At 56.7% G+C, this 24,055-nt stretch overlaps 6 protein-coding genes across 6 annotated transcripts; 5 read left to right on the forward strand and 1 right to left on the reverse strand.

Moving 5' to 3' along the window:
• Positions 1-175: 175 nt before the first annotated feature.
• B0I36DRAFT_235731 (PH domain-containing protein) lies at positions 176-4,454 on the forward strand (the record flags this gene model as incomplete). Its single annotated transcript, XM_046149420.1, has 2 exons — positions 176-3,891; positions 3,977-4,454. 2 exons carry the CDS (start codon positions 176-178, stop codon positions 4,452-4,454), a joined length of 4,194 nt encoding a protein of 1,397 aa, XP_046019173.1.
• Positions 4,455-6,173: 1,719 nt separating this feature from the next.
• On the forward strand, positions 6,174-8,585 carry B0I36DRAFT_358317 (uncharacterized protein; the record flags this gene model as incomplete). The annotated part of the gene is made up of 2 exons (XM_046157949.1): positions 6,174-6,732; positions 6,799-8,585. 2 exons carry the CDS (start codon positions 6,174-6,176, stop codon positions 8,583-8,585), a joined length of 2,346 nt encoding a protein of 781 aa, XP_046019174.1.
• A 153-nt stretch (positions 8,586-8,738) lies between these two features.
• B0I36DRAFT_419919 (putative death-receptor fusion protein-domain-containing protein) lies at positions 8,739-14,480 on the reverse strand. The gene is made up of 8 exons (XM_046162141.1): positions 14,118-14,480; positions 13,211-14,049; positions 12,213-13,155; positions 11,932-12,162; positions 11,645-11,879; positions 11,288-11,592; positions 10,711-11,213; positions 8,739-10,655 (listed from the first exon to the last, which is right to left on the reverse strand). Exons 1-8 carry the CDS (start codon positions 14,225-14,227, stop codon positions 8,911-8,913), a joined length of 4,911 nt encoding a protein of 1,636 aa, XP_046019175.1. The 5' UTR covers positions 14,228-14,480; the 3' UTR covers positions 8,739-8,910.
• Positions 14,481-15,094: 614 nt separating this feature from the next.
• On the forward strand, positions 15,095-16,546 carry B0I36DRAFT_312173 (Tim17/Tim22/Tim23/Pmp24 family-domain-containing protein). The gene is made up of 2 exons (XM_046152468.1): positions 15,095-15,995; positions 16,067-16,546. Exons 1-2 carry the CDS (start codon positions 15,324-15,326, stop codon positions 16,127-16,129), a joined length of 735 nt encoding a protein of 244 aa, XP_046019176.1. The 5' UTR covers positions 15,095-15,323; the 3' UTR covers positions 16,130-16,546.
• Positions 16,547-18,082: 1,536 nt separating this feature from the next.
• On the forward strand, positions 18,083-20,072 carry B0I36DRAFT_312176 (uncharacterized protein). The gene is made up of 2 exons (XM_046152469.1): positions 18,083-18,223; positions 19,566-20,072. Exons 1-2 carry the CDS (start codon positions 18,104-18,106, stop codon positions 20,001-20,003), a joined length of 558 nt encoding a protein of 185 aa, XP_046019177.1. The 5' UTR covers positions 18,083-18,103; the 3' UTR covers positions 20,004-20,072.
• Positions 20,073-21,163: 1,091 nt separating this feature from the next.
• B0I36DRAFT_358321 (uncharacterized protein) lies at positions 21,164-22,546 on the forward strand (the record flags this gene model as incomplete). The annotated part of the gene is made up of 1 exon (XM_046157950.1): positions 21,164-22,546. One exon carries the CDS (start codon positions 21,164-21,166, stop codon positions 22,544-22,546), a length of 1,383 nt encoding a protein of 460 aa, XP_046019178.1.
• Between the last annotated feature and the right edge of the window lie 1,509 nt (positions 22,547-24,055).

Here is a 24,055-nt window from a genome sequence, read left to right on the forward strand (position 1 = left end):
CCGATACACTTCCACGGCAGACCTGCTCGCCAACTCACCTCGCCACTCAGAGCCACCTACCACCCCTCGATGCATTCTCGCCTTGCTTCTTCTCCCGACTCGTGACGACGCCTCGCCCACGATGGCTGACAGCGGTTCACCTGTCAAAGCCGGGTTGGCAGCAAAGGCAGCCTCGATGACGAACCATACATTCAGGCCTAGTGGGCCATCGGTCGCCGTCATGCTCAACGAGGCCGGCCTCGACTCTCCCTCGTTCCGGGCCACAGCTGTCCACTTCACCGAGCAGGTCGACGCCATCGAGCGCTGGCTGGACGGCTATGCCAAGGCTAGCGCAAAGCTGTCGCACGACTTCCTCGCCCTCGAGGACCACGTCAATGCCTACATGTCCCGCATCATCCCGCCAGTCCACATCACCGCCATCGACCATGACTACTCCGCGCTCGCGCTCAAGCGATTCGGCGACGGTGCACGAGAATGGTGGTCCTCAATGCTGGGCACGGCCAAGAAGATGGAGACGCTTTCGACCGAACCAGTACGCAAGTTCCTCACCGAGGAGCTCAGGACGTTCAAAGAGGCCCGCAGAGTCCTCGAGGCGACGCAGAAGGCCTTCGACACCACCCTCGCCCGCTACGTGGCTCAGTCCAAGACAAAGGAGCCCTCGTCACTGCGCGAGGACGCCTTCGCCGTCTATGAGTCTCGCAAAGTATACTTGAAGGCCTCGATGGAGTTTTGCCTCTTCGCGCCACAGCTCAAGAACGCACTCGACAAGCTCCTGGTCCGCATCTCGACCGACATGTGGCGAGAGATGAAAAAGTCCAAGTCCGCTGCGGGCAGCTTCGGCAAGTACGGCCAGGAGATGGACCGGGTACGCGGCTGGGTGAAAGAAATGGAGCTCAACGAACCCGTCTTCAAGCGTGAGCTGCTCACCTCGCGCCGGGATATCGGGGAGACCGCACTGGCCAGCTTCAAGCCATCTCGGGAAATTGACGACTACGGTACTTCGACCGTGCCTTTTCTCGGGTCTAGAGGGCCCATGAATGTGGCTACGGACGGTCAGGCAGCCGTCATCTCGGAAAAGCAGGGCTGGCTATTTCTCAGGACGATTTCGGGCAAGCCAGCACGGCACCAGTGGATCCGCCGGTGGTACTACTGCAAAGACGGGATATTCAGCTGGCTTGTCAATGGGCCGCAAGGTGTTCTGCAGGGCGATGAGATTGGTGTTCTGTTGTGTAACGCCAAGCCTGCTGTTGGAGAGGAGCGCCGCTTCTGCTTCGAGGTCAAGACGAAGAACCAAAGCCTGATGCTCCAAGCTGAAACCCAAGCTGAGCTCATTGAATGGCTGGAAGTGCTTGAGGTTGCCAAGAAGAAGGCCTTTGAGGCAAGTGTCGGCAGGAATGCATCTCTGCTGCCTGGAGGCGTCGACCCAGCCTTTGCCATCGCTCAGCCTGCCCTTCCCGAGTTCTCCGCCAAGTTCTTCGATGCGCAGATGAGCTTCGGAGGCGGCGACGACGGACCGCTCGCCATGGACCGCACAGGTACGCTCGCTGTGCCAGGACAGGAGCTTGGCCCTCGAGCAAGCACGGATGGCACCATCACCTTGCCCAAGCGGTCTGCGACTTCAACTCTGGTACGCGAAGAAGGCGAGAGTGGCCGCGAACACGCCGCTAGGATCATGCAGAAGCTCGATTTGCACCGCAAAGCAACATTTGGCGCACCCGAAACGGCCAGCACGTCCGCCGCGGCTATGCCTACAGGCGGCATAGCTAGCTTGATATCGGCAAGCCACAGCCTGCTGCCCAGTCACCAAAGTCCAATGCTTGCGCAGCAGCTCAGTTCGAAATCAGGATCCACGGCAGCACTCACAGGACCGGAGATGCACCCCGGAACACTGGCCCCCACGACGCTGGCGCGACCTCCCGCCCCTACCAGTCTTAGCAAGACAGCGGTCGTCTACAGTGGTGACAGGGCATTCACGGCAAATCCAACTCGGACCATGCCAACTGCCATTCTTGCAAACTACTGGGGTAGTCATGCCTGGTCGCAAGAACAGACGAGCAAGATTGCCAGAGAGATTTCGGACCCTGATGATCCGTTTGGGCCGAACTCGCCTACTATCATGATGACACGAGCGAACGACAGTGAGACGGGCACGCCGCTGTCGGCGCACAAAAAGTCTGTCAGCATGGATGCCAAGATCTTGCCGCCGTCGGCACAGGAGAAGCCGCCACAGGAGACGTTCCCTACCGGCTATCCGATTGAACTCAAGACCAATTCTGCACAGTTCCGTCTCTTGTTCCCGTCGGTGTCGATAGATGAGAAGCTTGTCTTGGTTTTCCGAGCCTCATGGAACAGTACCGCTGACGGACAGCCAAACACTCCCCAGATGGCAGGGAATGGACGGATCTATGTCACTTCAGACAACATGTACTTCTATGGCAACCAGATGGGCCTCGTCGTTACGTATGCGTTTAGTCTTGATCGCATTACCGAGGCCACGGCTGCTCCTGGGAAGGACTGCGATTTCATCTTTCTGCATCTGGATCAGGATGATGAGAATGCGTACAACAGAATCACGATCAAGGTCTACTTGGAGAACCTCGACTTGCTGCACGCTCGTCTGAACCTGCTCATCGACGACTTGCAAGCAGAAGAGCCTATGGACACCTCCGAGCTCGTACAGATGCTCATAGGCCTCGAGGGCAATACGAGAGAAAAGCGCAGCCCCAGCGCGGACAGCTGGGAGAATGTATCTGCGCACGAGCATGGCAATGAGAGTGCTTCTGGCAGCCGTGCGGCGAGCCCGAGATCACATGACTTTGTCTACAAATCTCGCTCGCGAGCCGTGCACAACCCTTTCCCCAAGATCCAGCTTCCAACTCATCCCGTATTCTTTGAGCCTGAAGACATGCAGAGAAAGGTGGCTGAGCGGAACTTTGAGATCAGCGCCAAGGCATGCTTCCACGTGTTGTTTGGCGACAAGAGCTTTGTTTTCCCCAAGATGTACTTCGACCGAAGGGCCAAGGAAATTGCTCAGGGCCCTTGGGTCAACATCCCGGACTTGGATCGCCTGCAACGAAAGTTCAACTTCAAGGTAGACTTCTCCTCTGGACTGCTCAAACAGACCAAGGCCTTGGATGTCACCGACTATCAGACCATCGAGGTCTTTAGCGACCACGTTACATACGTCGTCACATATGTGCGAACACCATGGCACCTGCCCCATCCAGATAGTTTCAGGCTGGTTACCAAGATTGTCATTACACACGTGGCCAAGTCCAAGTGCAAGCTTGCACTGTTCATCAAGGTAGCCTGGTCGAAACCACCAACACTTGGCCGCGCCATGGTTGAGCGGCAAGCCCTGGATGACGCGGGGCAAGATGCGGAGGAGCTCGCGGATGTGGCTACGGACCAGGTCAGGAAGCTAGGCCACCACAGCCGCACCAAGAGGGCGATCCAGGTGTACGGAAACGTCGGGCAGGAGCCTCAGGTCCTCGTGTTCCGACCAGGCGATACGGGCGACGCCTCGAGCAAGAAGTCGCAGGTGAACCCGCGGACAATGACATCCATGGTCTTTGACACGACGCGTTCTTTCATGGAGAGTGTGGCGACGTCACTGATGATGTGGGCGTTTGCCGTCGTCAAGAAGGCATGGGACGTGGTCACGGCGCAGCGTCTCCTGCTGACCGTGCTGGCCCTGAGCGTGATGGTCAACATGCTGCTGTCGTCGCAGAACACAATGGAGTGGTGGGGCGAGCGCCGAGCTGCCAAATTTATGGGACGCATGGGCATCACACCCAACGTGGTGATGAGCAAGGCGATATACCTCTCGGACCTGGAAGATGCGGCACGCGGCTCGAGGGTTGAGTACTCGTTGCCGCAAGGGAGCACCTGGTGAGCCCTTTCTCCCCTCCTTTCCCATAACACGATGCATGTTCTGCATGGGCTCCCGTGGCTAACGAGTTTGTGAACATGACAGCTTTGACAAGTACCAGGCCATCATGAACAGCACCTCGGTCGAGGCGCCTTGGGATGATGCGGGCGCAGGCCTGTCGCTTGCGAGTAGCCGATCCGCCGCGCGCCGGCTGCGGCGCACTCGTCAGCGCTTAGGCACGTACCGGCACGACCTGCTTGTCGCTATCCGCATGGTCAACACGGTGGAGCGCGAGGCCGTACAGGCTGAGTGGGAGAACTGGCTACTGGACGAGAACGAGCGGTGCGACCAGGCCGGCACGCTGCTCAAGGGCATGCAAAGCGGCGGGAACTCGACTACCGCGACGACCACCAAGAGCAAGAAGGAGAAGAAGCTGGCGCAGCAACAGAAGCAGAAGAAGGACGAAGCAGAGCAGGACAAGGCGAGAGCCGAGCTAGAGGCGTGGTATCAGGAGTACTGCGGGAGCTGCCGGGCGGATCGCGATGCTGTGCTTGAGGCCAAGGAGGTTCTGTCGCTGAAGTAGAAAGCTAGCGAATCGTGGCGAAGATGTGGTTTTTTTTCTCTGTGAGAGGGACCAGTATTGGTTCATCTCAGCATCTATACATGGATACCTTAGGAGGCAAGCACAGCGGCAGCAAGAGTATTCCTCATATTGTGTATACACGAGCGGAGTGTCCCGCGATGGTCACAAACCCCACTTCTCGCGCGTTGTGAGTGTACACTAGGACAAGACCAGGGATGTGATGAGAAAGGGAAGCTCGGATCGTGACTGGCGCCGGGTGTGAAGGAGCAACTCATTCGTGCCGACAAGCTCCTCGGTGGTCACGTTGACGTATGTGTTTTGGCCTAAGCAAGGAAAACCCCCCACCCACCGCCTCATACCCGGACGGAGCAAAGTATCCGTTAGTCTGCGAGTTAGCCTCGCGGGGGAGACGCAGTATGTAGACGAGGAAAACCGGAACACTGTCGCGTGTCACAGCCCAGAAGGGGGCAGTTCCCACTTGAGCTCTCTTGAACATGTTCCCCCCTACCGCTGCGACAGGGCCTTTGAAGAGGCGCCTGTCATCATTGCCCGGGGGGCCTCCCCTCAGTGCCCCATGCCCAGGAACAGGCCAAGCGGGAGGCGCTAGAAGGATGCATGCAGCTGTGACGTCAACCCCCCCTGCCAGCGGGTTGGACGCTGGACAGCCCACATCGTCGTCGTGCGCGAACTGGCAGAACCCCGCGACTCAGAGGCTCAAAAGGCTCAAAGGCTCAAAGGCTCAAAGGCTCAAAGGCTCAAAGGCTCAAAGGCTCAAAGGCTCAAAGGCTCAAAGTAGCACGCTAGCACTCTCTGTGAGCAAGCAGTTGAGCAAGCGTCGCAGCTAGTTCAGGAAATTTCCAAGTAGTGTAGTCGGGTGCTGCAGGCATGACGGGGTCATCGAAGTCGTTTTTTTTGTCCCGTGTGAGCCTCGGGCTCCATCCCCGCATTGAGTGTATGGGATCGCCCTCTCTCTGTCTGGTGCCGTCTTGCGTAGACGCACTACTTGGCGGCATGTCGACACTGACACAAACCAGCAGGGGCTCCCTGCCATGCTAACGACCTTGCAGACTGGACCGCCCGGGGGTTGATCGACATCGCCGGGCCTGAGGCCATCATCCTAATCGCCGTCTCTGAAAAAGAAACCGGCCCTCTTCGCTCCTGGAGGCTCGCCGGCACACCCATCTACTCCTGCTTCAAACATACACGAATTGACCTCTTGCGGCAAGCATCGCAACCTCTCAGGCTGGCCGATCGATTGTCTCCTGTCGCCTGCCTATATCCAGTGCATCTGCTGCATTCGCGTCCATCTCGCCCCCATTGCTGTGCAGACACGTGCATAGCCCCAAACCGTTGAGCGACGATCTCTGGGAGGCAGCCCGGCACTCTTGATATACCTCTGGCGTAGACCGGCAGACCTTGGTCAACGGCATATCCATTCGCAACCACCAACTACTACATCCATACCATCACTCGGCAAATACCACGTGCCGTAGATTGAGCCGCATCCTGTCTCGGCTGCGTCGGCTTCCTGTCTCCATCTCGGGACCCACGGCCGGCTGCTGTCAACGCCACCTCTCTGGCTTGTAGCAAACAAACAAATAAACCAAGGCGACAACCACTTCCAGGAGTTGTCGAGTATCCCCAATCCAGGCTTTCACACCTTTTGCCTGCCACGATCAGGACCGCCGTGCCATCCCCACACACCAGACCGCAGCAGTCATGGGTGGCGGCGGCCCCCACGAGGTCTTCAAGGCCCTTGGTCCGGCGGATTGGGCCAAGGACATCACTCCAGATGGCAGCCCCGACGGCCTCCGCGACTTTATGCTCTCGACATTCAGCGAGGCACAATGCATCATTGACTCGATCCCGGTGGCCACCGGTATCACCGCCACCTCGACAGCGGCAGGCCGGCCCCGCGCGTCCACAGACTCGAGCGTGGCCCCGGGCTACTCCAGCGCCCTCCCCGGCCGGGCGCCGCAGACTGACGATCGCGCAAAGGCCCTCCGCAAGGACTGGAAGGAGGTCAAGGTCAACCCCAGCGAAAATCCTCTGGGCATCCACGTCTACAAGATGAGCGGCAAGGACGGCAAGGGCGCGTGGTTCGCCCGCCGCAGCCTGCACGAGGGCCTCTCCTTTGAGCGCTGGAAGTTGGGGATGGAGCGCGAGTTTGCCGAGACGATGAAGGTCAAGAAGGACCCGGGGAGCGGCAACATCCGCGGCATCGGGGCCGAGCGGTGCGTCGAGAACACCATCGTCGATGGGTGTGGCAAGGCTAAAGGTATGGTGCTTCTGTATGACCGGGCTGAGCGGGACGGATACTGACATGTCTTTGGTTCAATTTAAGTCTACCAGCTGTCTGCACAGTTCCCTGGCCCTACCACACCACGGGACTTTGTCACGCTGATGCTCACATCTGACTCGGCACTTGAAACACCAGTGCAGGACGGTCAGAAGCAAGCACGGCATTTCATAGTCGTGTCCAAGCCATGTGTCCACCCAGAGTGCCCACAACGCTCGGGGTACATCCGTGGATACTACGAGTCTGTCGAGTTCATTCGCGAGATCAAGGTCAACAGGCCGCTGCGGAGGACCCAATCCTCGACCGACACCCGGCCCAAGAGCGGCGAGCCCAACCTCGCTGCGGAGGCAGCCAAGGCTGCCCTCGAAGGGTCGGCAGCGAAGGAAGGCGAATCGGGCCGGCCCCGTGGCAAGACCATCGCCTTCGCAGGGGCTGACGGGTCTGAGCATCCGGAAAAGGATGCAATGCAGGAGGACGACGACTCGAACACCATGATCGAGTGGCTCATGGTCACGCGCTCCGACCCCGGTGGCAGTGTGCCGCGGTTCATGGTCGAGAAAGGCACGCCGGGCGGCATCGCGGGCGACGCCAACAAGTTTCTCAAGTGGGTGTCGTCCAAGAACCTGCAGGACTTTGACGAGGCGGATGAGATGGACAGCAAACTCAAGGGCGAGGCGCAGGACGCCGAGGAGACGGCCGTCATGCACCAGAAATCCTCGGCCGACCCCACGGCGAACGTGCTCGACAAGCCGACCGTCCAGCCGAAGCCGAGACTGTCGCAGACTCCAGCACCTCGATCTACCCGTATGCCCAACAAGAACAACAACAACTACAACGGCTACACTGACGGGGGAGAAGAGGATCCCTCCCCACAAGGCTTCTACGGTGTCATCGCCAACGCGCTGGGCATGGTTGCCTCGCACCTGCCCAACCCATTTGGTACGTCGGCCAAGGGCGGGGACACCGATGCCAGCTCGTCTATTGCGTCGTCGGATATCTCGGACGACACTGCCTCGTCGATCCATAGCTTCCACAGCCTCGAGAGCGGAGACGAAGGTCTCGGCTCTTCCTCGCGGGCAAGAGACGACAGCGGCGGGACGGGCACAGGAAGCGCAGCAGTCTCGGTACGTAGCATGGAGTCATCGTCCGCAACCGCGGCGGCGGCAGGTGCGGGCAGTCTGGCGGGAGGGGCAGACATGACGAGGGCAAAGCGCAGCGCGACGCAGCACGAGAAGGAGCTCCGCAAGCTCGAGCAGCGGAAGAAGAAGATGGATGAGAGGCACGCGCGGGACCTGGCGAAGCGCGCAGACGACTCTACAAAGGACGACAGCGCGGTCTTGAAGCTCAAGGAGAAGCACGAGCGGGACCGCCAGCGCCAAGAGGAGAAGTACCAGCGGGAGCTGCGGAAGCTCGAGCAGCGCCGGGAGAACGAGGAGCGCAAGGCAGAGCGCAGGAAGGCCAAACAGCTCGAGAAGCAGGAGAAGAGCGACCTGGGCATGGAGCTCGAGCGGCTCAGGGCCGAGCGCGACGTTGCCTTGAAGCAGATAGAGATGCTCAAGGAGCAGGTTGGCGAGCTGCAAGGGCAGAACACCCTGCTTGTTGCGAGGCTCGGCAGGGAAGGCATCACCATCGCAGGAGGTGCGGATGGGGTCTTTTCGGATCTGAGCAACGGGCGCAGGCCGGTTGGTGGCAGTGCTCGGGGCCCGAGTCGGAGCATCGGATCGGCGTCGTCAACTTCGATAAAGGCGGCATCGGTCAAGAGCGCAAAGCCTCTGGATCCTGGTGTGCAGGTTGACGGGCCGGCTTGTGTGAGAGAGCCTGTCAAGGGGTGATGTATCAACTTTCCAACATGGGACAGATTTCCCGAGCCAAAACGTGAACAAGCGAATATCCCTAGTCTTTATACTGGTGGTAGTGGTTGAGGTATTTATGGTGTTTCATAGCTGCGATCATCGGTAGCGATCTTTTCTGCATCTCAATATCAGGCTCGTCATTGCATGCACTTTCAAAAGAGACATGGTACAGTTCTTCTAGAAATGGTTTTAGGAAACGCCAATTTTCGGAATGATAAGCACTCCCCCTCAACTGCCAAAAAACCCATCTATCGACGGCAGTCGTGCAACAAGGCCCCCAGGAAACGCACTCGCCGAGTTGTCCTCAGAACCCCTCACAGAGCGCAACTAAAAGCCCGTGGACCTCATTCTTCCTTCCAATCTCCGCGAACCGCACGAGTTCCCTCCGGATCAACTCCCTCTTCTTGTCGTTCCTTGCCTCCTTCTCAGCCACCTTTACACCATCGCCCGCGCCCGCGCCCGCACCGGCACTACCGCCGGTCTCGGGCTCGGGCACTGCAGAACCGACGAGAGATACGCCACACGTCAGGATGCGGTAGCAGATGGCGTACACGGCGGGCTTTGACGTCCATCCCAGCGGGCCGTCGCGGCCCTGCTGCCGCTGCTTCTCCTTCTGCTCCTCCGCCTCCTTCCCTTCCCCCCCCTCGTCGTCGCCGGCGGCGATCCGATTCAGTGTCTGCAGAGCTTCCAGGGTCCATGTCGAGAGCGCCTCGAGGACCGGATGAGACTCCAGACTCGAGGACGAGGACAGCAGCCGGGGAAAGCACGCGATGAGGGCGGCCCGCCAGCGCTGCGCCTCGCGGACCTCGTCGACGTACAGGTTCTGCTCCTCGACGACGAAGAGGGCGTCGTCGAAGCGCATCGCGAGGCGGAGCTGCTCGTCCGCGGGGGGCCAAGAGGTCTCGGTGTCCTCGTAGCCGCCCGTGTTTTGGCCGACCGCCAGCCGGCAGGCGACCTCGGCGCGGAACTCGATCGCGCTGCTGCTGCCGCTGCCAAACTGCTCGCACAGCCAGGCCAGCAGCCGCGCGGCGGCCTCGATCGAGGCCAGCGCTTGGGCGCCACCATGCCCCGGGAGGAGGATGTTGCCCGTGGCTGCAGCTGCGACGGCGCGGACCTCGTCGTCGTCGTCGTCGAGGCTGTCGTATAGCGCCAGCAGCCAGGGGAGATGGGCTTCGTCCAATGGTGGTGGTGGGCTTGGGTTGCTGGTGTTGTCGTTGTCGTTGTTGGTGACAGTGCTATCGGGTAGGGCTGGTGAGAGGCGCATGGCGGTCGAGATGGACAGCATAGCACTGGCGGCAGCGAACCGCGTATCGAAGGTCTGGTCGGCCGAGCCGGCGGTCGTCATCATGAAACCCCAGGTGCGAAGCCAGGTCGGCAGCATCCTTTGGTATACTGGCTCGTCGCGGGCAATGACGACCGCTAAAATGCAGCCGCCAACCTGCATGATGGACTCGGAGAGGCTCGGCGTGATGGGGAGTCTCGTGATATTCTCCCAGAGCCGGACAAGCTCTTCAGTTGCGGGCAAGAGGGAGAATTCAGGCGAGGGAGCACTGATCGCCTGGTTCAAGAGCGCGCCCAGATTCTCGAGTGCCAGTGAGACTGGCTCAGTGGCCCGGGTCTCGAAACAGACACTCATGTTGGCATCCAGCAACACCACGAAGGTGTCTTTGTCCATGTCCGTGGGTAACCTTGACAGGCGCTCGAGCATTGCACAAGAGACGTTGATGTCGGTCTCCAAGGCGTCTTTCAGTGCTGCTTTCAAAGTGTTGTTGGCGCTGCCTGGCGCGATCTGCGTCACTGCCTGTGTCTGTGCCTCTCCAAGCCTGAGGTGAAGAAGCGCGGACGTTCGGTCTTTGAAGCCGTCGTCGAGTATCGCCTTCGGTATTGCGATATGTGATAGCCCTGTCCTTGCTGATTCTTGTGACGCCAACTTAATGATGGTGTTGACGACGTCAATGTACACTGCTTGTACCTCCGAACAAGAGCTGCCATCAGAGACGATGTCCACAACCGAGGAAAGCATGGTGGACAGCGATGTCAGAGTCATGGCTGTGCTGCATTAGTACAGTGACACCGTCAATTGCGTGGCCAAGGCTCAACATACCTGAAATCTGCTCCGGCATGACTTCCGATAACCGTTCAAGGAGGAACCTGAGCGTCATGAGGGCTCCGTGGAGCTTGTTCGCAGACGAAGTCGACTTCAGAACGAGATCTTGCACATCCTCGCTCCACCCAGGTTGGAGCAAGAAAGAGCACAGGGTGCGCGCCGCAATCTCGCGAACGTGCCAGATCCGGCTGCCGAGGTACCATGAGATCAACTCGTACAGTTCGTCACGGGCTGCCTCAGGAGGACCGGCGCGGCGGATGATGTCCAGGGCGGGAAACACAGACTCCGCCGATTGTGAGCCGATGAGCACCCCCTCGGCCTGTTGGCCCATCTGGAGCAGGTTGACCAGGACTGCTGGAAGCTGAGCGAATTTGTGATACGGAATCCTGGTGGTTTTGCCAGCCCAACCTGCTTCTATGGATGCCTTGCTCTCGTTGGTACCCAAAAGGCAGTCAATCAGGCTGCGAAGGAGAATCAAGCCACAGTTTCGTATCGCCCAGCTAGAAATGGTTAGTCGTATGTTGTGGTTGTGGTTGTGGATGTGCAAGGGAAGGACAGAGATATCTATACTTACACCTCTGACTTAAGACATTCTGCTGCAAGTTCCAAACATTCCGTCAGATAGGGTTCTGCCTTCTTGCTCAGATATGAGCTCTTGAAGATGTCCTTCAAGCAATTCAGAGCATGGACTTGAGACAGATTGGATCCGTCCGTCTCCGCCACTCTAGCTGGCCGCCGCGATATCCGCTGCAACTCCCGGACGACATCATGGAATGATGGCTCTTCAGCGTTCGACGACAGGACCCCGACAATAAGGGCTGGAATGCCAGCCGACCGGCGAGTTGTCGATGCTTGCGTGTGTATACATTCCAAAGCCCCCTGAGGCTTCGTTAGTGAAGGAAAAGAAGTAGTATGTGCGTTTAAGGCTCACCAGATACCACTCATTCAGGAGATTCGCCCCGTTGCTTTCAACCGGAAAGTACTGAACAAGCTGGCAACATGTAGCAAATGTTTGTGAAACTGTGGTGAAAGCACCGCGGTGTCGCAGATTTGACAGTTCTTGGAACGTCAACCTGCCAATGATCTCAAAGCTTGCGCGAGCATCTGCACTTGGCTTTATTTTTGACTCGCTCGCAAGACGGCTGGCGATGACTCGCAGAAGATTGCTTTGACGGTCGTCAGAATTCTTGGCTTGCACAGTAGATCACTGGGGCTTACCTAGACTCATGCACCGCTCGGAAGCTATAGCTGAGCAGATCTTTGGTGTCCAGTCCATCGACTTCCTCAAGATCTTCGGGCAAGTGACCCTCGGGCGAATCGTCACAAAGGATGTGCTGGACAATGTCCCAAATCTTGCTACAGCACTGAATCGTCCTGTTTTGGATCGCATAAAGTACTTCTCTGTCTTCAACTGAGAGAGAAGACGTGCTCAAGGAGCTCCAAAGATAGCTTTTTGCTGTCAGTATGTCGTTAGAGTCTCATTCGCCGGGTTGACATACCGAAGTGAAGCGAAGTTTCCGTGAACTGGACTTTCCAGGACTGCCGCCGCCAAATCCTTCTCCGCCGAGATGATCTTCTTCTCCAGGTCATCTAGTATAAGTTGGGGGACCTTCAAAGATTCACCACACTGGGATCTCCACAAGTGAAGCAGATGGTAGGAGCGGGCAGCTCCATCAGAGTGGTCAGCACGAGCGGTCCTGCTGGCAAGCAGGTCGGCTCTCTTGCAAAATTCTTCCAGTTCTGTTGCCATTTGCGCATCACGATCGCCAATTCGTGATGGTGTTGGAGATTTGGTACTGGTCGATGCCAGAGACATGATCAGGCCTGCTGCAGCGTCTCGGACATCGTCAAAAGGGTCCATAACAAGATCCAGCACACATCTCAGCCAGACTGAATCGACAAAAGGGCTGCTAACTTCTCCAAACATGGAGATCTCTGACTCTTGGACCAGAGGTGAGCTCAGCACATAATTTGTCGCCTTCAAGGATGTGATGTGGCGTTGATAGGATGCCGTAGGACTCATCTCATTTTTGAGGAAGTCGAAATACCAAAATACGAACTCGCGGTGTTGTCTTAACGTCATTTCAACGTGGCTGGCACCAGCGTTTGAAGCCGTACCCTGTGATGATGTGTTCTTCGCCTTCTTGACGGCCTTCTCATAGTCGCGTCGCACGGACTCGAGGGCCCCATGGATTCTCTTGATCATGTTGCGAGAATGACCGAGAACTTCGTACCGAAACTTGGAGTTTGAGTCGGAGTGGAAAGATGGAAGGTGTTTCTTGAGAAGATTCAGAACCTCTGGTGTGTACGGTCGCGTAGTGGAGGGTGAGGCGATCAAGATGGCGACGGCAGAGGAGCGTGCGTCATGAGAGTCATGGCATAAGACCTCCTCCAAAACATGGGCGTCCAGCTGTGTCACGGCACCAGGCTTTTGTTTGAGCCCTGGGAAAATAAGTCAGCAAAGGTGTGTGACTGTCTCTTGGTGCTCTGAACCTACCCTGGCCTGGCTCGTCCACAACACCAGCTTTCTTACCCGCCTCTAGCATAGACAGCCACAGCATGGCGTTCAGGTTCCAGCCCTCGCCACGATCACCTGTAAGCCCCTGAAGACTCGTGAGCCGCTGCAGATACTCGAGCGCGCCTGCCCGGTCGGTCTTGAAGAGCGGCATGAGGATGTACAGCCGCACCGATTCCAAGAGATCGGCATTTGCTTCGAGTGGCGGGTAGATAAAATCATGCCAAGTGCTCGGGGGATGTCTCTCATCACCATCTTTGCTCAGCGACGCTGTCAATATCGTGACTATGAGTTTTCCTGCGGCGGGGCAGACGTAATGCAGAACCATCCAGTCAAATATCTGGCTGACAAAGTTCTGCCATGTTGTTCCCTGGCTCATCTTGGATTGATGTATCTTTTTGTATGTAGCCAAGACATCGTCCAGATATATCAGCTTCTTCTGCAGAATGTGGTCAAGAGCAGTCAGTGCCGACTTTATCGACGGCCGTGATGATTTCTCAGTAATGATTGATACTGTTTCGTCGAGAATTTTCGACTTGATCGACAGGCCAACTTCAAGTGACGGGTTCTGCGCGGCGGAATAGGTGAGGAAGTCGAGCACAAGCCTCATCGAGCGGTGGGCGTCCTGCTCATTCCATTCAATGAAGAAATTGAAAATCGTGGCCGCGGTGTCTTCTGTGAAAGCAAACTCCCTAAGTCTGAGCGAAGTCGACCTTGCACATAATTCGACCAGGCCACAAAGCTTGACACAGGCGTTGCCAGACGACTGTTTTGGCTTAGACGCGCTGAGGAGTAGTGCTCGGAAGAGCTCTTGTACTTTTCTGTCGATTGATGCCATCAGTCATGTTTCCTTGTAATTCGAGGGCTTCTTCATGGGAACTTCTCTTACAATGTCTGCTCATTTTCAGGTTGTTGTTCCAACCAGATGAGAGCATGCCTGGGGTTGAATGAAGATTCTTCAATGCCCCTTATGATCTCTGACAGGTCATCGGACGCCATGACGGCCAAGAAAATTTTCTGGGCTTACACCCTTTACAAGTTGTTCTTGTCTTGCAACCCACGATCATCCGTTTTCCAAGGTGGGGGTTTTGCGATGTGTAGATGCCAGCCAAAAGCGCTCGGCGTGGCAGCAGCTGCCTTGACGTGAATGATTGGGCCTTTGTGAATGGAGAACAGACTACCCGAGGCCTGTATAAGCAACTTGTCTTGCCATACACATCGCCAAGTCGATCAAGACCATTCCCATCGAAAAGTTACAAAGGTACAACAACAAGAGCAGGTGGGATGTGAGAATTTAATGTGGATCCCGCCAGTCCGCCTCCGGTCTGGGGCCGTGTTGCAATTTTTAAGCTTTGCGACAGCTTCACGTGCTGGCTGCTTGAGTCGTCCAGGGCTGTTGGGCCCAGAGCAGGTATATCTTGACGAGAAGCTAGTACAGGCATGGCCACATCCTCATTGATTGAGGCGACTAAATATTCAAATCACGAGATGTGACTGTCTATGGGGAAGCGATGTTCAAGTACCATGGTACGGGGGATGTTTAAGAGAATACCCCTCACGAGACTGTTCGCAGAATGCAAAGATGGATCGCTCTGAGAAATCCGACTTACACATGCACGGACGGGTATAATTGTATCGGCCAGCAAGACGCCGCCATCTTCATGGGCTAGCAGGACTAAAGGTGTGATGATGCGTGCGGCGCATACGGTGTGTACGGTGCATACGGTGCGTGCAGAGAAAAGCACTTTCTGGAATGGCGCACGGGCCATCCGGCCGGTCGGCCGCCCAGTTTGACTCGAGTCCCGCGGCTCCAGCCTGCCTGCCTGGCGGCGGCGGTTGGAGATTTTTTATTGTCAGCCCTCCACCCGCCAGACTCCTTGCACGCCGCATCGTCACCCTTCGCCTCGATCCCGCTTCCCCCAGCACATCCGTCCTCGGACCTCGACCGGCCCTCTCCCGTCCCGGCCTTGCTCTCGCCTTTGAAAGCGGCTCACACCTGCTCCTGTCCTCAAGGCTCTCCCTACCCGCCCGCGACGCTTTTCTCCCTCATCGTCCTCGCACGGCACATCTTCTATACGGCATTTCGCGCACCACCATGTCGATCTGGGACGCCCTCCTCGGACGCAAGTCGTCCTCTCAGCAGTCGTCGTCCTCGTCGACAACGACGCCCTCCACACAGACGACCGAGATCGAGCCGACGTCATCCACCACCAGCTACAACCCCAGCCCTTTCAGCCCCTCAGAACCCCAAGGCGTCGATGCCTTCCTCAACAGCTCCGTGTTTGCGGACCCCTCACAGCTGCACCCGCTCGCCGGCCTCGACAGCGACAGCTTAGAGTACCTCACGCTTGAGGACTCTGCCCTCACCGACCTTCCCGGCGCTCACTCTGCCATTCCGTCTCGTGGCTTCAGCGACGATCTCTGCTATGGCACCGGCATCACATACCTTACGGCTTTGACCATTGGTGGTGCGTGGGGTCTGCAGGAAGGCCTGAGGAAGTCTGTTGGTCAACCGCCGAAGCTCCGCCTCAACTCGACCCTAAACTCGATTACCCGGCGAGGCCCTTTCCTGGGCAACTCGGCTGGCGTTGTCGCCATCACATACAACTGCTTCAACTCGGGCATCGGTTACATCAGGGGCAAGCACGATTCAGCCAACACCATCGCTGCTGGCACATTGAGTGGCATGCTGTTCAAGAGCACCCGTGGTCTTCGGCCCATGCTCATCTCTGGTGGTGTCGTGGGATCTGTGGCTGGAGCCTGGGCGGTAAGAATCCCTTCATTACGCGATACTTTCCGGTCATCCTTGAGCAAACAGCTGACTAGATTGATATCCAGATCGCCAAGAAGGTCATGGTACCTGACACAGATGCTTCGCCCAAAGAGCTGCAGCTACAATAGATGGCGCAGCCTCGACAAGTGAAAGAGAACAGCTCGGCCGTTCAAGTTTGAAACGATTTTTCTTTTGATACCACGAGACGTGCGCCACACCACCATGTATACTATCCGGATCAGTAGCGACGTCCACGCCACCGAGCGAAAAATAATCACGCGGCGATATTCCCTCGGTTTTGTTAAGCATATAGGCGAGGATGTACTTGTGTAGATATAGAGGGCATTGGCTAGAGGGCGTGGGTTATGCGACGATGGGCAAGTCACGATCTCTCCTCCAACTGGACATTGCATGTACAATACGGCGAGCAAGCACATAGAAGTGCAGCCTGCAGTTGCAACTCGGACGGCGTTTGGAAGTTTTGGGAAGGCAGAGGCCATTGCACCTTCTGACATGTAGCACAATATTGATTCCATCTTACATTGCAGATGTCCTTGCTGTTTGGTCGACTGTTTTAGCTTTGTATCGTGGTTCGCATTATTGCGACCTTCTCTCAGCCTCGAGCTTCCTGCTCCTGCCGTACTTGTACAGCATCTCCGATTGCTGTGCCAGGCGGAACGAACCTCGCGGTAGTCTCCCAAGCTAAAAGCATTCACGGACGATACTGTTGGGCATATCTGCGACGACTGGCCGACCGATGCGCAGACACACCACTCAAGCCCGAGGGTCAGTCGCACGAGGAGATAGCTGCTCTGCAGTGCACTGTTTCTCAAGAGGCGCAATCATGCTTCGCCGCAACTCACACGAGTCAACCTGCGCGGTGAAACCAAGAGCCTAGGACAGCAGCGTGGTCAGCCTGAGCAACCTCAGTCATGAGTTCTCATGCTGTGGCTTAAGATGACTCTGTAGGAGAAATTCAGACATGGAAGGGCGCACTACTTGTGTCCAGAAACTCCCTGACAAACCCGTTATGCAGATGGTCTATCTAGCTCGTCACAAATTCGCCTGCAGTCCCACCAACACCTGCGATGTCTTGGACAATTCTCCCGCCGATAGGAATTTCGAGCAGCAATCGATTCGGCTGTGGAACTGGATCCTTAGCAATGAGTGGGACCACGGCATGGCCACGCGGATGCTCACATTAGCTACACAAAACTGGCCAAGGAGAGGTTGATATGGGACGCGAAGGGTCTGCGGGGGTGACACTGCGCCGGAACCAACGTTTGACCCAACGGTCACGGCATAGTCATACAAAAGTCTCAACATCAAGAGGACAAATTTACATCGTATCACGTCAACTCTCTGGATGTCATTCGACTCAGAATACGACCGTGATGGCCTCCTGAAGTCGATATCGGGCAACTTATTTATTTCCACCTTCATGCTTGTTAGTCTTAGGGGGGGGGAGGGGGGGGCGGGCTGTGACATACCACCCAATGGGGGTTGTCGTTTGCTGGCGTGTCCGTACCTGGTGTCTAATAGTCTGAGAATATTGCATATGCTCACAACATTGCCGTACTCCTAGCCAAAGGGCCTGCTCATGCTTCTCATCTCCACGTTCCGAAGCCTGCATAGCTCATATCTAAGGTTGTGTGATGGATACTGGACTTCCATTTGCATGCGGTAGGGTCTGAAGCAGAAGAACTCGAGTTTCGAATCGCCCGGGAAACTCGCAAAAGGCCAATTATTAGTATTGTCAGAGGTGCAATTAAAGCGTTGTCTACTTAAGTACGTTTGCAATAGTGCGGACATCACCATAATCCGACATCTAAAGAGTGTCCAACTACACGGAGAAATATTTCGGTAGAGAGGGGCAAAATGTGTATCTGTATGTGCCTGCCTCTTGCGTTGATATCAAAGCCGCCGACCTCTGCTTCAACTTTGACCTACCTTCCCAAATATCATCTTCACTGCCCTCGTTTGACGACACCCAACTTTAAAGTCTGCTCGACCGCCGGCCTGACTGACACCATTGCGTTGTCGCCGCGTACACGCCATATTCGATCTAGTTCAAGACAGCACGGCGACTTTACTCGGTCGAGATGTGCCTTCCGTGCTGGCCAGTCAAGGATATCTACCTCGAGGACGACCCTCCCAACCAGTCAGTGCAATATGTCTGGGACGGAGGCAAGTGGGTGCAGACTGTGAGACCAGTCTCTTCGGTAAGCATGTCAAGTTCGCCTCCCGTCTTCTCTCTTCTTGTCCCTCTTGAGCACGATACACATCAACCATGGAAGCCCTCTTGCCCAGAAAGTTTTGCCTCTCTTCTTCGCTTCCCTCTCCCTCTCTCGGAAGATGCGAAGCCAGGCACCAACATCTCAGTCCGACTCGGAAGCATCACCAGGGCAACGGCTGCCTAGTCGTGCCACACTGGCCGTGCTTGGTCGAACAATTCCTAGTTGCACCTCACACCGGACCTTTGTTCCTGAGGTGCGCATGACTTGGCAGTGGTGGCTCTGCTGTCCAACTGCGCGTCCCCGTCTGTTTGCCTTCAAGGCCGCCCACTCTCCTCCCACATCCTCTCTCGTACCACCCACCTTCGTACAATACATGGTCGTCGCCAGCGAACCATGACCCCTCCTCTTGCAAACGACCAGAAACCCAGAGCTACTGCTCCTCACCCGGCCACTGTCAGCGACCACATTGACGACGACCGCCCTCAAAATAAGAGAGAATTCTCTGCCGCTCCTCCGTCCCGCCAGCCCGGCATCACCAGCACCCACAACGGCAGCAACGACCAGAAGCCACTCCCCTCAGAACCCACTCCAGGCAGTGACGAGGCCCTGAAGCCACCTCCCACTCCTCCTTCGCAGTTTCAGCAACCCGGCCCCGGATTCGAGAACAAAGTCTCCGGTCACACCACTGGTTGGAACTGCTCTGGTATCAACGGCTTCAACCCGTCCACAGGCCACCAGCCCATCGCACCTCAGCACCAAACCACGGGCTTCCTCGCCCAGGCTGTGCCTCCCTTCTTTTCGCATCCTTTACTCGGCACCGCCACTGTCGGATCTCGTCCCGTCGCCATGGCCGACTATTCCAACAGTGCCATGCCCAACCAGGGCCAGCATTTCCAGCCTCCCGTCCCCGATACCACCTACGGTGGCATGGTCCACACCTGGCATCCACGCTTCGATGGCGCCTCTGGTCCGCAGTTCATGATGCCTGGTCACCCCGTGGCATTTGGTGCTGTCCCCATGGCAATCCCACAGGTACTGCCCATCCATCCTGTTCAGACTATGGTTCACCTGTCGGGGTTCATCCCACAGGCGGTACTAGTGTCAACTGCCTCGTGCCCCAGCTGTCTTCACAATGCAAGTCCCCATACATGTCTGATGGTGTGTCAAGCACTTCATCCCACGCAACATTTCTTTCTGGCTCGTCTTGATACTGGGAACTGGTGACAGCTCTGAAGATTTGATTCTTGATTCTCACCTGGAGCTCACATGTTACTGTCCCCAAGATTTGATAACGATGGGGGATGGCGCTGACTCTTAGTGGTTTTAGGTCCATCCCGGCATCGCCAGCGCACCTGTCGTCATGCAGCCCATGATGAGCCCTGGTCACCATCCTGCCTACTACAGTCCCGGCCAGACTGCGCAGTACATGCACCCGGCACAGTTTGTCAATGCCCAGAACCCGGTATTTGTAGGTCATGCCGGTGTTGCTCCTCCTCCTCAGGCTCCTCCCGACATCATGGGTATTGGCAAGACCGGAGCCGAGGCCTGGTACGAGCAGTGCTATAATGCGCAGAGCGAGTCCAACAAGATGAGCGAGCCCCAGGACTTCAAGCCTGCAGACCCTGACCCTGGTCGCATGTATCCTTGCCGCGAGGTCGATGGTGCCTGGACCCAGCGCAATCTCGTCACCATCGAGCGTCTTGACGATGCTCGCTGGTATATCGACAGCCATGGTCGCTTCTATGCTGTTCGTTCCGCTGACTAACACTGTGCACAAATGTTCAGTATCGGTAAGTTTCAGGGGGCGTTCTGGGGCTCGTGTAGGACGTTGCTGATAATATCAGAGACAATGAGAAGATTTTCTACCGCAGTCCCACGAAATAAGCGGCCAATGCTATGCTCTCGTTGTAAGTGGCCCACTGACAAGGGTGCCTGGGATGAAGACTGACGTGAGGGAAAGCTCCGCCTTGCAGCCGTTTGCCACTGCTGGAACATACACTGAACTTGGGCTTTAAGCACGACGGTCGTGATTCTTACGGTTTGGCAAAACCACTGCGGCGCCATTGAGAAGGAGTGCGGGATATTGTGGTTACTATCAACACTAGATGCACGGGCCCGCATCAATGGCACAGAGAGCTCATTCTCTTCTTGTTTTCCTATGATTTCTTCGGGGGTTTCTGAACGATGACGATCCAGAACGCGCACTGCGTACCAATCCGTGCATGTCAATCTGAATCCACCGTTATCCTACTTGTCATTTTTCTTGAAGTCATCTAGTGCACCTTGACTGTGGGCTTGTCAACTTTGAGTAAATCAACAAGACTGGCCATAAGGTGTTCCTCAATAAAATGTAAAATGTAGAAGATGTCGATGATGGCCATTCAGATTCTCCGAAGCGAGCTGGGGAAACCCTCGGTGGTCTCCATACAAGCCCATATTTCAAACTTCATCACAAGTTTGATCGGGTCGCATGCAAGGAGCAGTCTCCAAATCTCGACATGACGTTCAGACAAGTTCGCGAAACCCAGGAGTCTCCACTTTATACTGCCCAGTCTCACGGCATGATTGGCGCACATTGCACAGTCTCCAGCGACAGGCCCACTGAAATTCTTCGAGGGCAAAACCACATTCCCTTCAAACCTGCGACTTACACGCCTCAATGCTGCCTCCAAACGTGTCGTGTCACCTTGACTGCTCTGGCGAGCCACGGAATTCGAGGCGCGAGCTACCAGGAAGCAGATTATCAGACCATGTAATGGTTGGCCAGTTCTCTTGAGCTTTGGCTCAGGCACACATCTTCTCACGCCGTCGCAATTTGCAATTCAACCTCCCATCATTCATCCATTTCAAGCACAACCCGCAAAGCATCACTAAGACAGGCCCCTGGTCCACACACTCATGGACGCAACCGCCAGACCATCCACGATGGCCACCAGCAACGCCTACCAGCGCGCTCTGGACCAGCTCGCCCCGCTGGAGCCCATGCTCGCGGGCTTCGCGCGGCGCAACAAGAACCAGCACCGGCGCGCGCGGTGGTGGGCGTCGTTCGGCATGCTGCGCCGCGACGTCAACAAGCTGCTCGTCGAGCTCGTCGGGGCGGCCGGGTCCAAAGCCGCTCGTGCCTTGAGTGCTACTACATCTTCAGCACCTTCTCCGGCGACCTCCGTGTCTTCTGCGGCCCCCAAGGCCAAGAAGACGGCGGCGACGGCAGCAGCAGCAGCAGCAGCAGCAGCAGCAGCACCAAAAGCAAGGAAATACGAGGACCAGCACCTCCTCGCCACCGCGGACAGGCGCGCCGCCTGGATCCGCGACGTGCTCGTGCCCAAGTGCTACATCCAGTTTGGCCAGCTCACGGCCGACAACCAGTTCGCCACGCTGGGCGTCGTGCTGCTGGGCGTGCTGGCGCAGGTCGACGGGGCATGCTGCGCACTTGTCGGGCAGCGGCGGCTGTCTGTAGATCAGCAGCATCAGCATCAGCAGGAGCGGGAGCAGCCGGAGATCGCGGAGAAGAGAGGTACAACAACAGAGATGGTGGCGGCGGCTACTGCTGCTGCTGCTGCTACCGAGGGCCGCAAGGTCTCCAGACCTGGCTCTGCGCCCGTTGACGGCGTGCCTCTCGCAGGTAGGGCGATTACCCGCGAAGAAGCAGGAGGCGTGATATCTCGGGAAGCAGCAGCCGCTGCCGCTGCTACCGCCTCGATTCAAGCCGGCAGCAGTGGTGGGCGCGCGAAGATTCCGACTTTGGCCAAAGCGGCTCCGTCGCCGTCAAAAGGGGGCACAGGTACAACTGCGGGTCTAGAAGACGTTTCCGACCTGGAGAAACGTCGCGTCGAGGTGGCACAGAAGATGCTGAAGCGCAAGCGGGATTCTGCTGCCGTCGATACACGTTCCCCTGCTTCGGCCGTGCATCACGAAGAGGATGAGAAGGAGCCACAAGACAGCAAGAGCGATGGGGGCCCCGTGGAGCAAGTCCAAATAGCTGGCGAGACGACAAAGAGATCCAAGGTCTCGACGAGCACGGCCGAGTCACCACAGCCTGCATCAAAGGCTCTCATTCGTTCGCAAGGGGACGTAACGACGGGCACAAGCACAGGGTCACTCCCGGACAGGAAAATGACGAAGGAGAAGAAGATCAGGCCGGCGGAAATGGATGGAGAACAACCAAGGAAGAAAAATTCGAAGAAGAGCTCCGGAAAGGACGACGACGACGAGGGAGAAGATGCGGGCAGAAAAGAGAAGAAGAAAAAGAAGAAGAAAGGCGGAGGTGGTCGCGACGAGTTTGATAGTCTCTTCAGCTCTTTATTCTGAGTCGTTTTGCGCTTTTTTTTTACAAGTTCACACTCGTCTCCTGAGTTAGAGACCTGTGGTGTGGTCTTTTGTCTTTATACAGGATTTGAGCAACGCAATATACCCCCAAGCTTGCCCATTTGCAAAGCGCTACCAAGTAGCCGTCACGAAAGCCCTCAGTCGCGTTTTCTGTATTGGTTAATGGGGTGCGTGTCAATGTGCTCCGTCTGCCGTATGAAATTCCACAGCCTGATGGGAACAGGGAGCCCAACTTCGCGTAGCTATTGCCAAGCAAGGTGAAGGCTAATTTCGTTCATCATGATTGGCTGCCTGGCGTTATTGCTGACATGACCTCCCGTGAGCGATGGGCAAGGGTTAAAACTAAGTATGCCTGCCGCATGGAGCCGAAAAGGCGACAACCTAATACAACTTCAGGGACAAGCCAGCCAGCCATGCCAGCCTGACTGCCTGCCTGAGGTCATACATGATAATCTTCCTCCGCTAGCTGCACGAATGCCTGGTTTGAGCATGGTGTGTGACTAATGCATGCAGTCTGACACAACTTGCACCTCGAAGGCGTGTGGGGTGAACATCTCAGCACGCATGCGTTCTCTCGTTTACACTGCCAAGCCGCCCGGGCGGTGGATGGCTGGGCAAGGGTTGTAAACAGGCTCTGGAGGGTGTAGTTAGTTCGCGCTGGCCTCCACGCGCTCACGCCCTCGCCAGCAGCTGGCAAACACGCCCAGCCAGCTCGCGTGGAACTGTCCCGTCGGCGGGCGACAGTCCCTAGATCCTGCGTGGGATTCAAAAAGAAAGGCAGAGAGTATTGTTTACCACTCCTCGCCACTTGCATGCTTTGGTCGCTTGCGTGCCGGATGGAAGCTCCACCAGCGCGAAGGGGTCGGACCTCGCAGGGGTGAGAAAGAGCCTGATGGCATCCACAGGGGTGTGTCGTCGTGGACTTTTTTTTGAATCATTGGGGAGATTCGTCCGCTGTGGAGCAGGGATGCGCGAGCGAGCGACTCAGGTGTGTGAGGAAAAAGAAAGGTGGCTCCCGAGCAACTAGCTGTGCCCACGGGATAGGGTGGTGACGGAGCATACATATCGCCGAAACTGCGCTTATCTCCCCTCGTCCCTCTGCCCAGCCCAGCGAGATACCCTAGACCAGCCATCTTCCAGTATCGCGTGCGAGGCCGTTTGGCAAGGTGCTCAACCCTCGATGAAGTCTTGGCCTGAGATACGACAATCCTGAAAAGGACCTCGATACAATCGTGATTGTGAGGTTGTTGGAGCTAATATTTTCACAGTCAACATCTGAACAAAATCATATCCTTGTGAACTACTCATCAGGACCTTGAACTCGGCCGAGAGCAACAGGCCTTCGAATTCTCTCCATCCTGGCCGGCTACCATGGACTGTCCTGTCCCTGTGCAGCACAGTACTGCCGACATATCACAATTCGCAGCCGGTCTGACAAAGGCACCCATCGCACCTCAAGTATCCCTGCCTAGGATTCATGTCTAGTGTGCT

Source organism: Microdochium trichocladiopsis (assembly GCF_020744255.1).
Source record: "Microdochium trichocladiopsis strain MPI-CAGE-CH-0230 chromosome Unknown B0I36scaffold_1, whole genome shotgun sequence".
NCBI classification, from domain to species: domain Eukaryota; kingdom Fungi; phylum Ascomycota; class Sordariomycetes; order Xylariales; family Microdochiaceae; genus Microdochium; species Microdochium trichocladiopsis.

Coding starts and splice junctions, on each gene's coding strand:
- B0I36DRAFT_419919 (XM_046162141.1), bottom strand. CDS start 14,227: ATGGCGTCCGATGACCTGTCAGAGATCATAAGGGGCATTGAAGAATCT. Junction 12,163..12,212: donor GGAAACTTCGCTTCACTTCG/GTATGTCAACCC, acceptor GACAGCAAAAAG/CTATCTTTGGAGCTCCTTGA. Junction 11,593..11,644: donor TCCTGAATGAGTGGTATCTG/GTGAGCCTTAAA, acceptor ACGAAGCCTCAG/GGGGCTTTGGAATGTATACA.
- B0I36DRAFT_312173 (XM_046152468.1), top strand. CDS start 15,324: ATGTCGATCTGGGACGCCCTCCTCGGACGCAAGTCGTCCTCTCAGCAG. Junction 15,996..16,066: donor CTGTGGCTGGAGCCTGGGCG/GTAAGAATCCCT, acceptor ATTGATATCCAG/ATCGCCAAGAAGGTCATGGT.
- B0I36DRAFT_312176 (XM_046152469.1), top strand. CDS start 18,104: ATGTGCCTTCCGTGCTGGCCAGTCAAGGATATCTACCTCGAGGACGAC. Junction 18,224..19,565: donor CTGTGAGACCAGTCTCTTCG/GTAAGCATGTCA, acceptor TAGTGGTTTTAG/GTCCATCCCGGCATCGCCAG.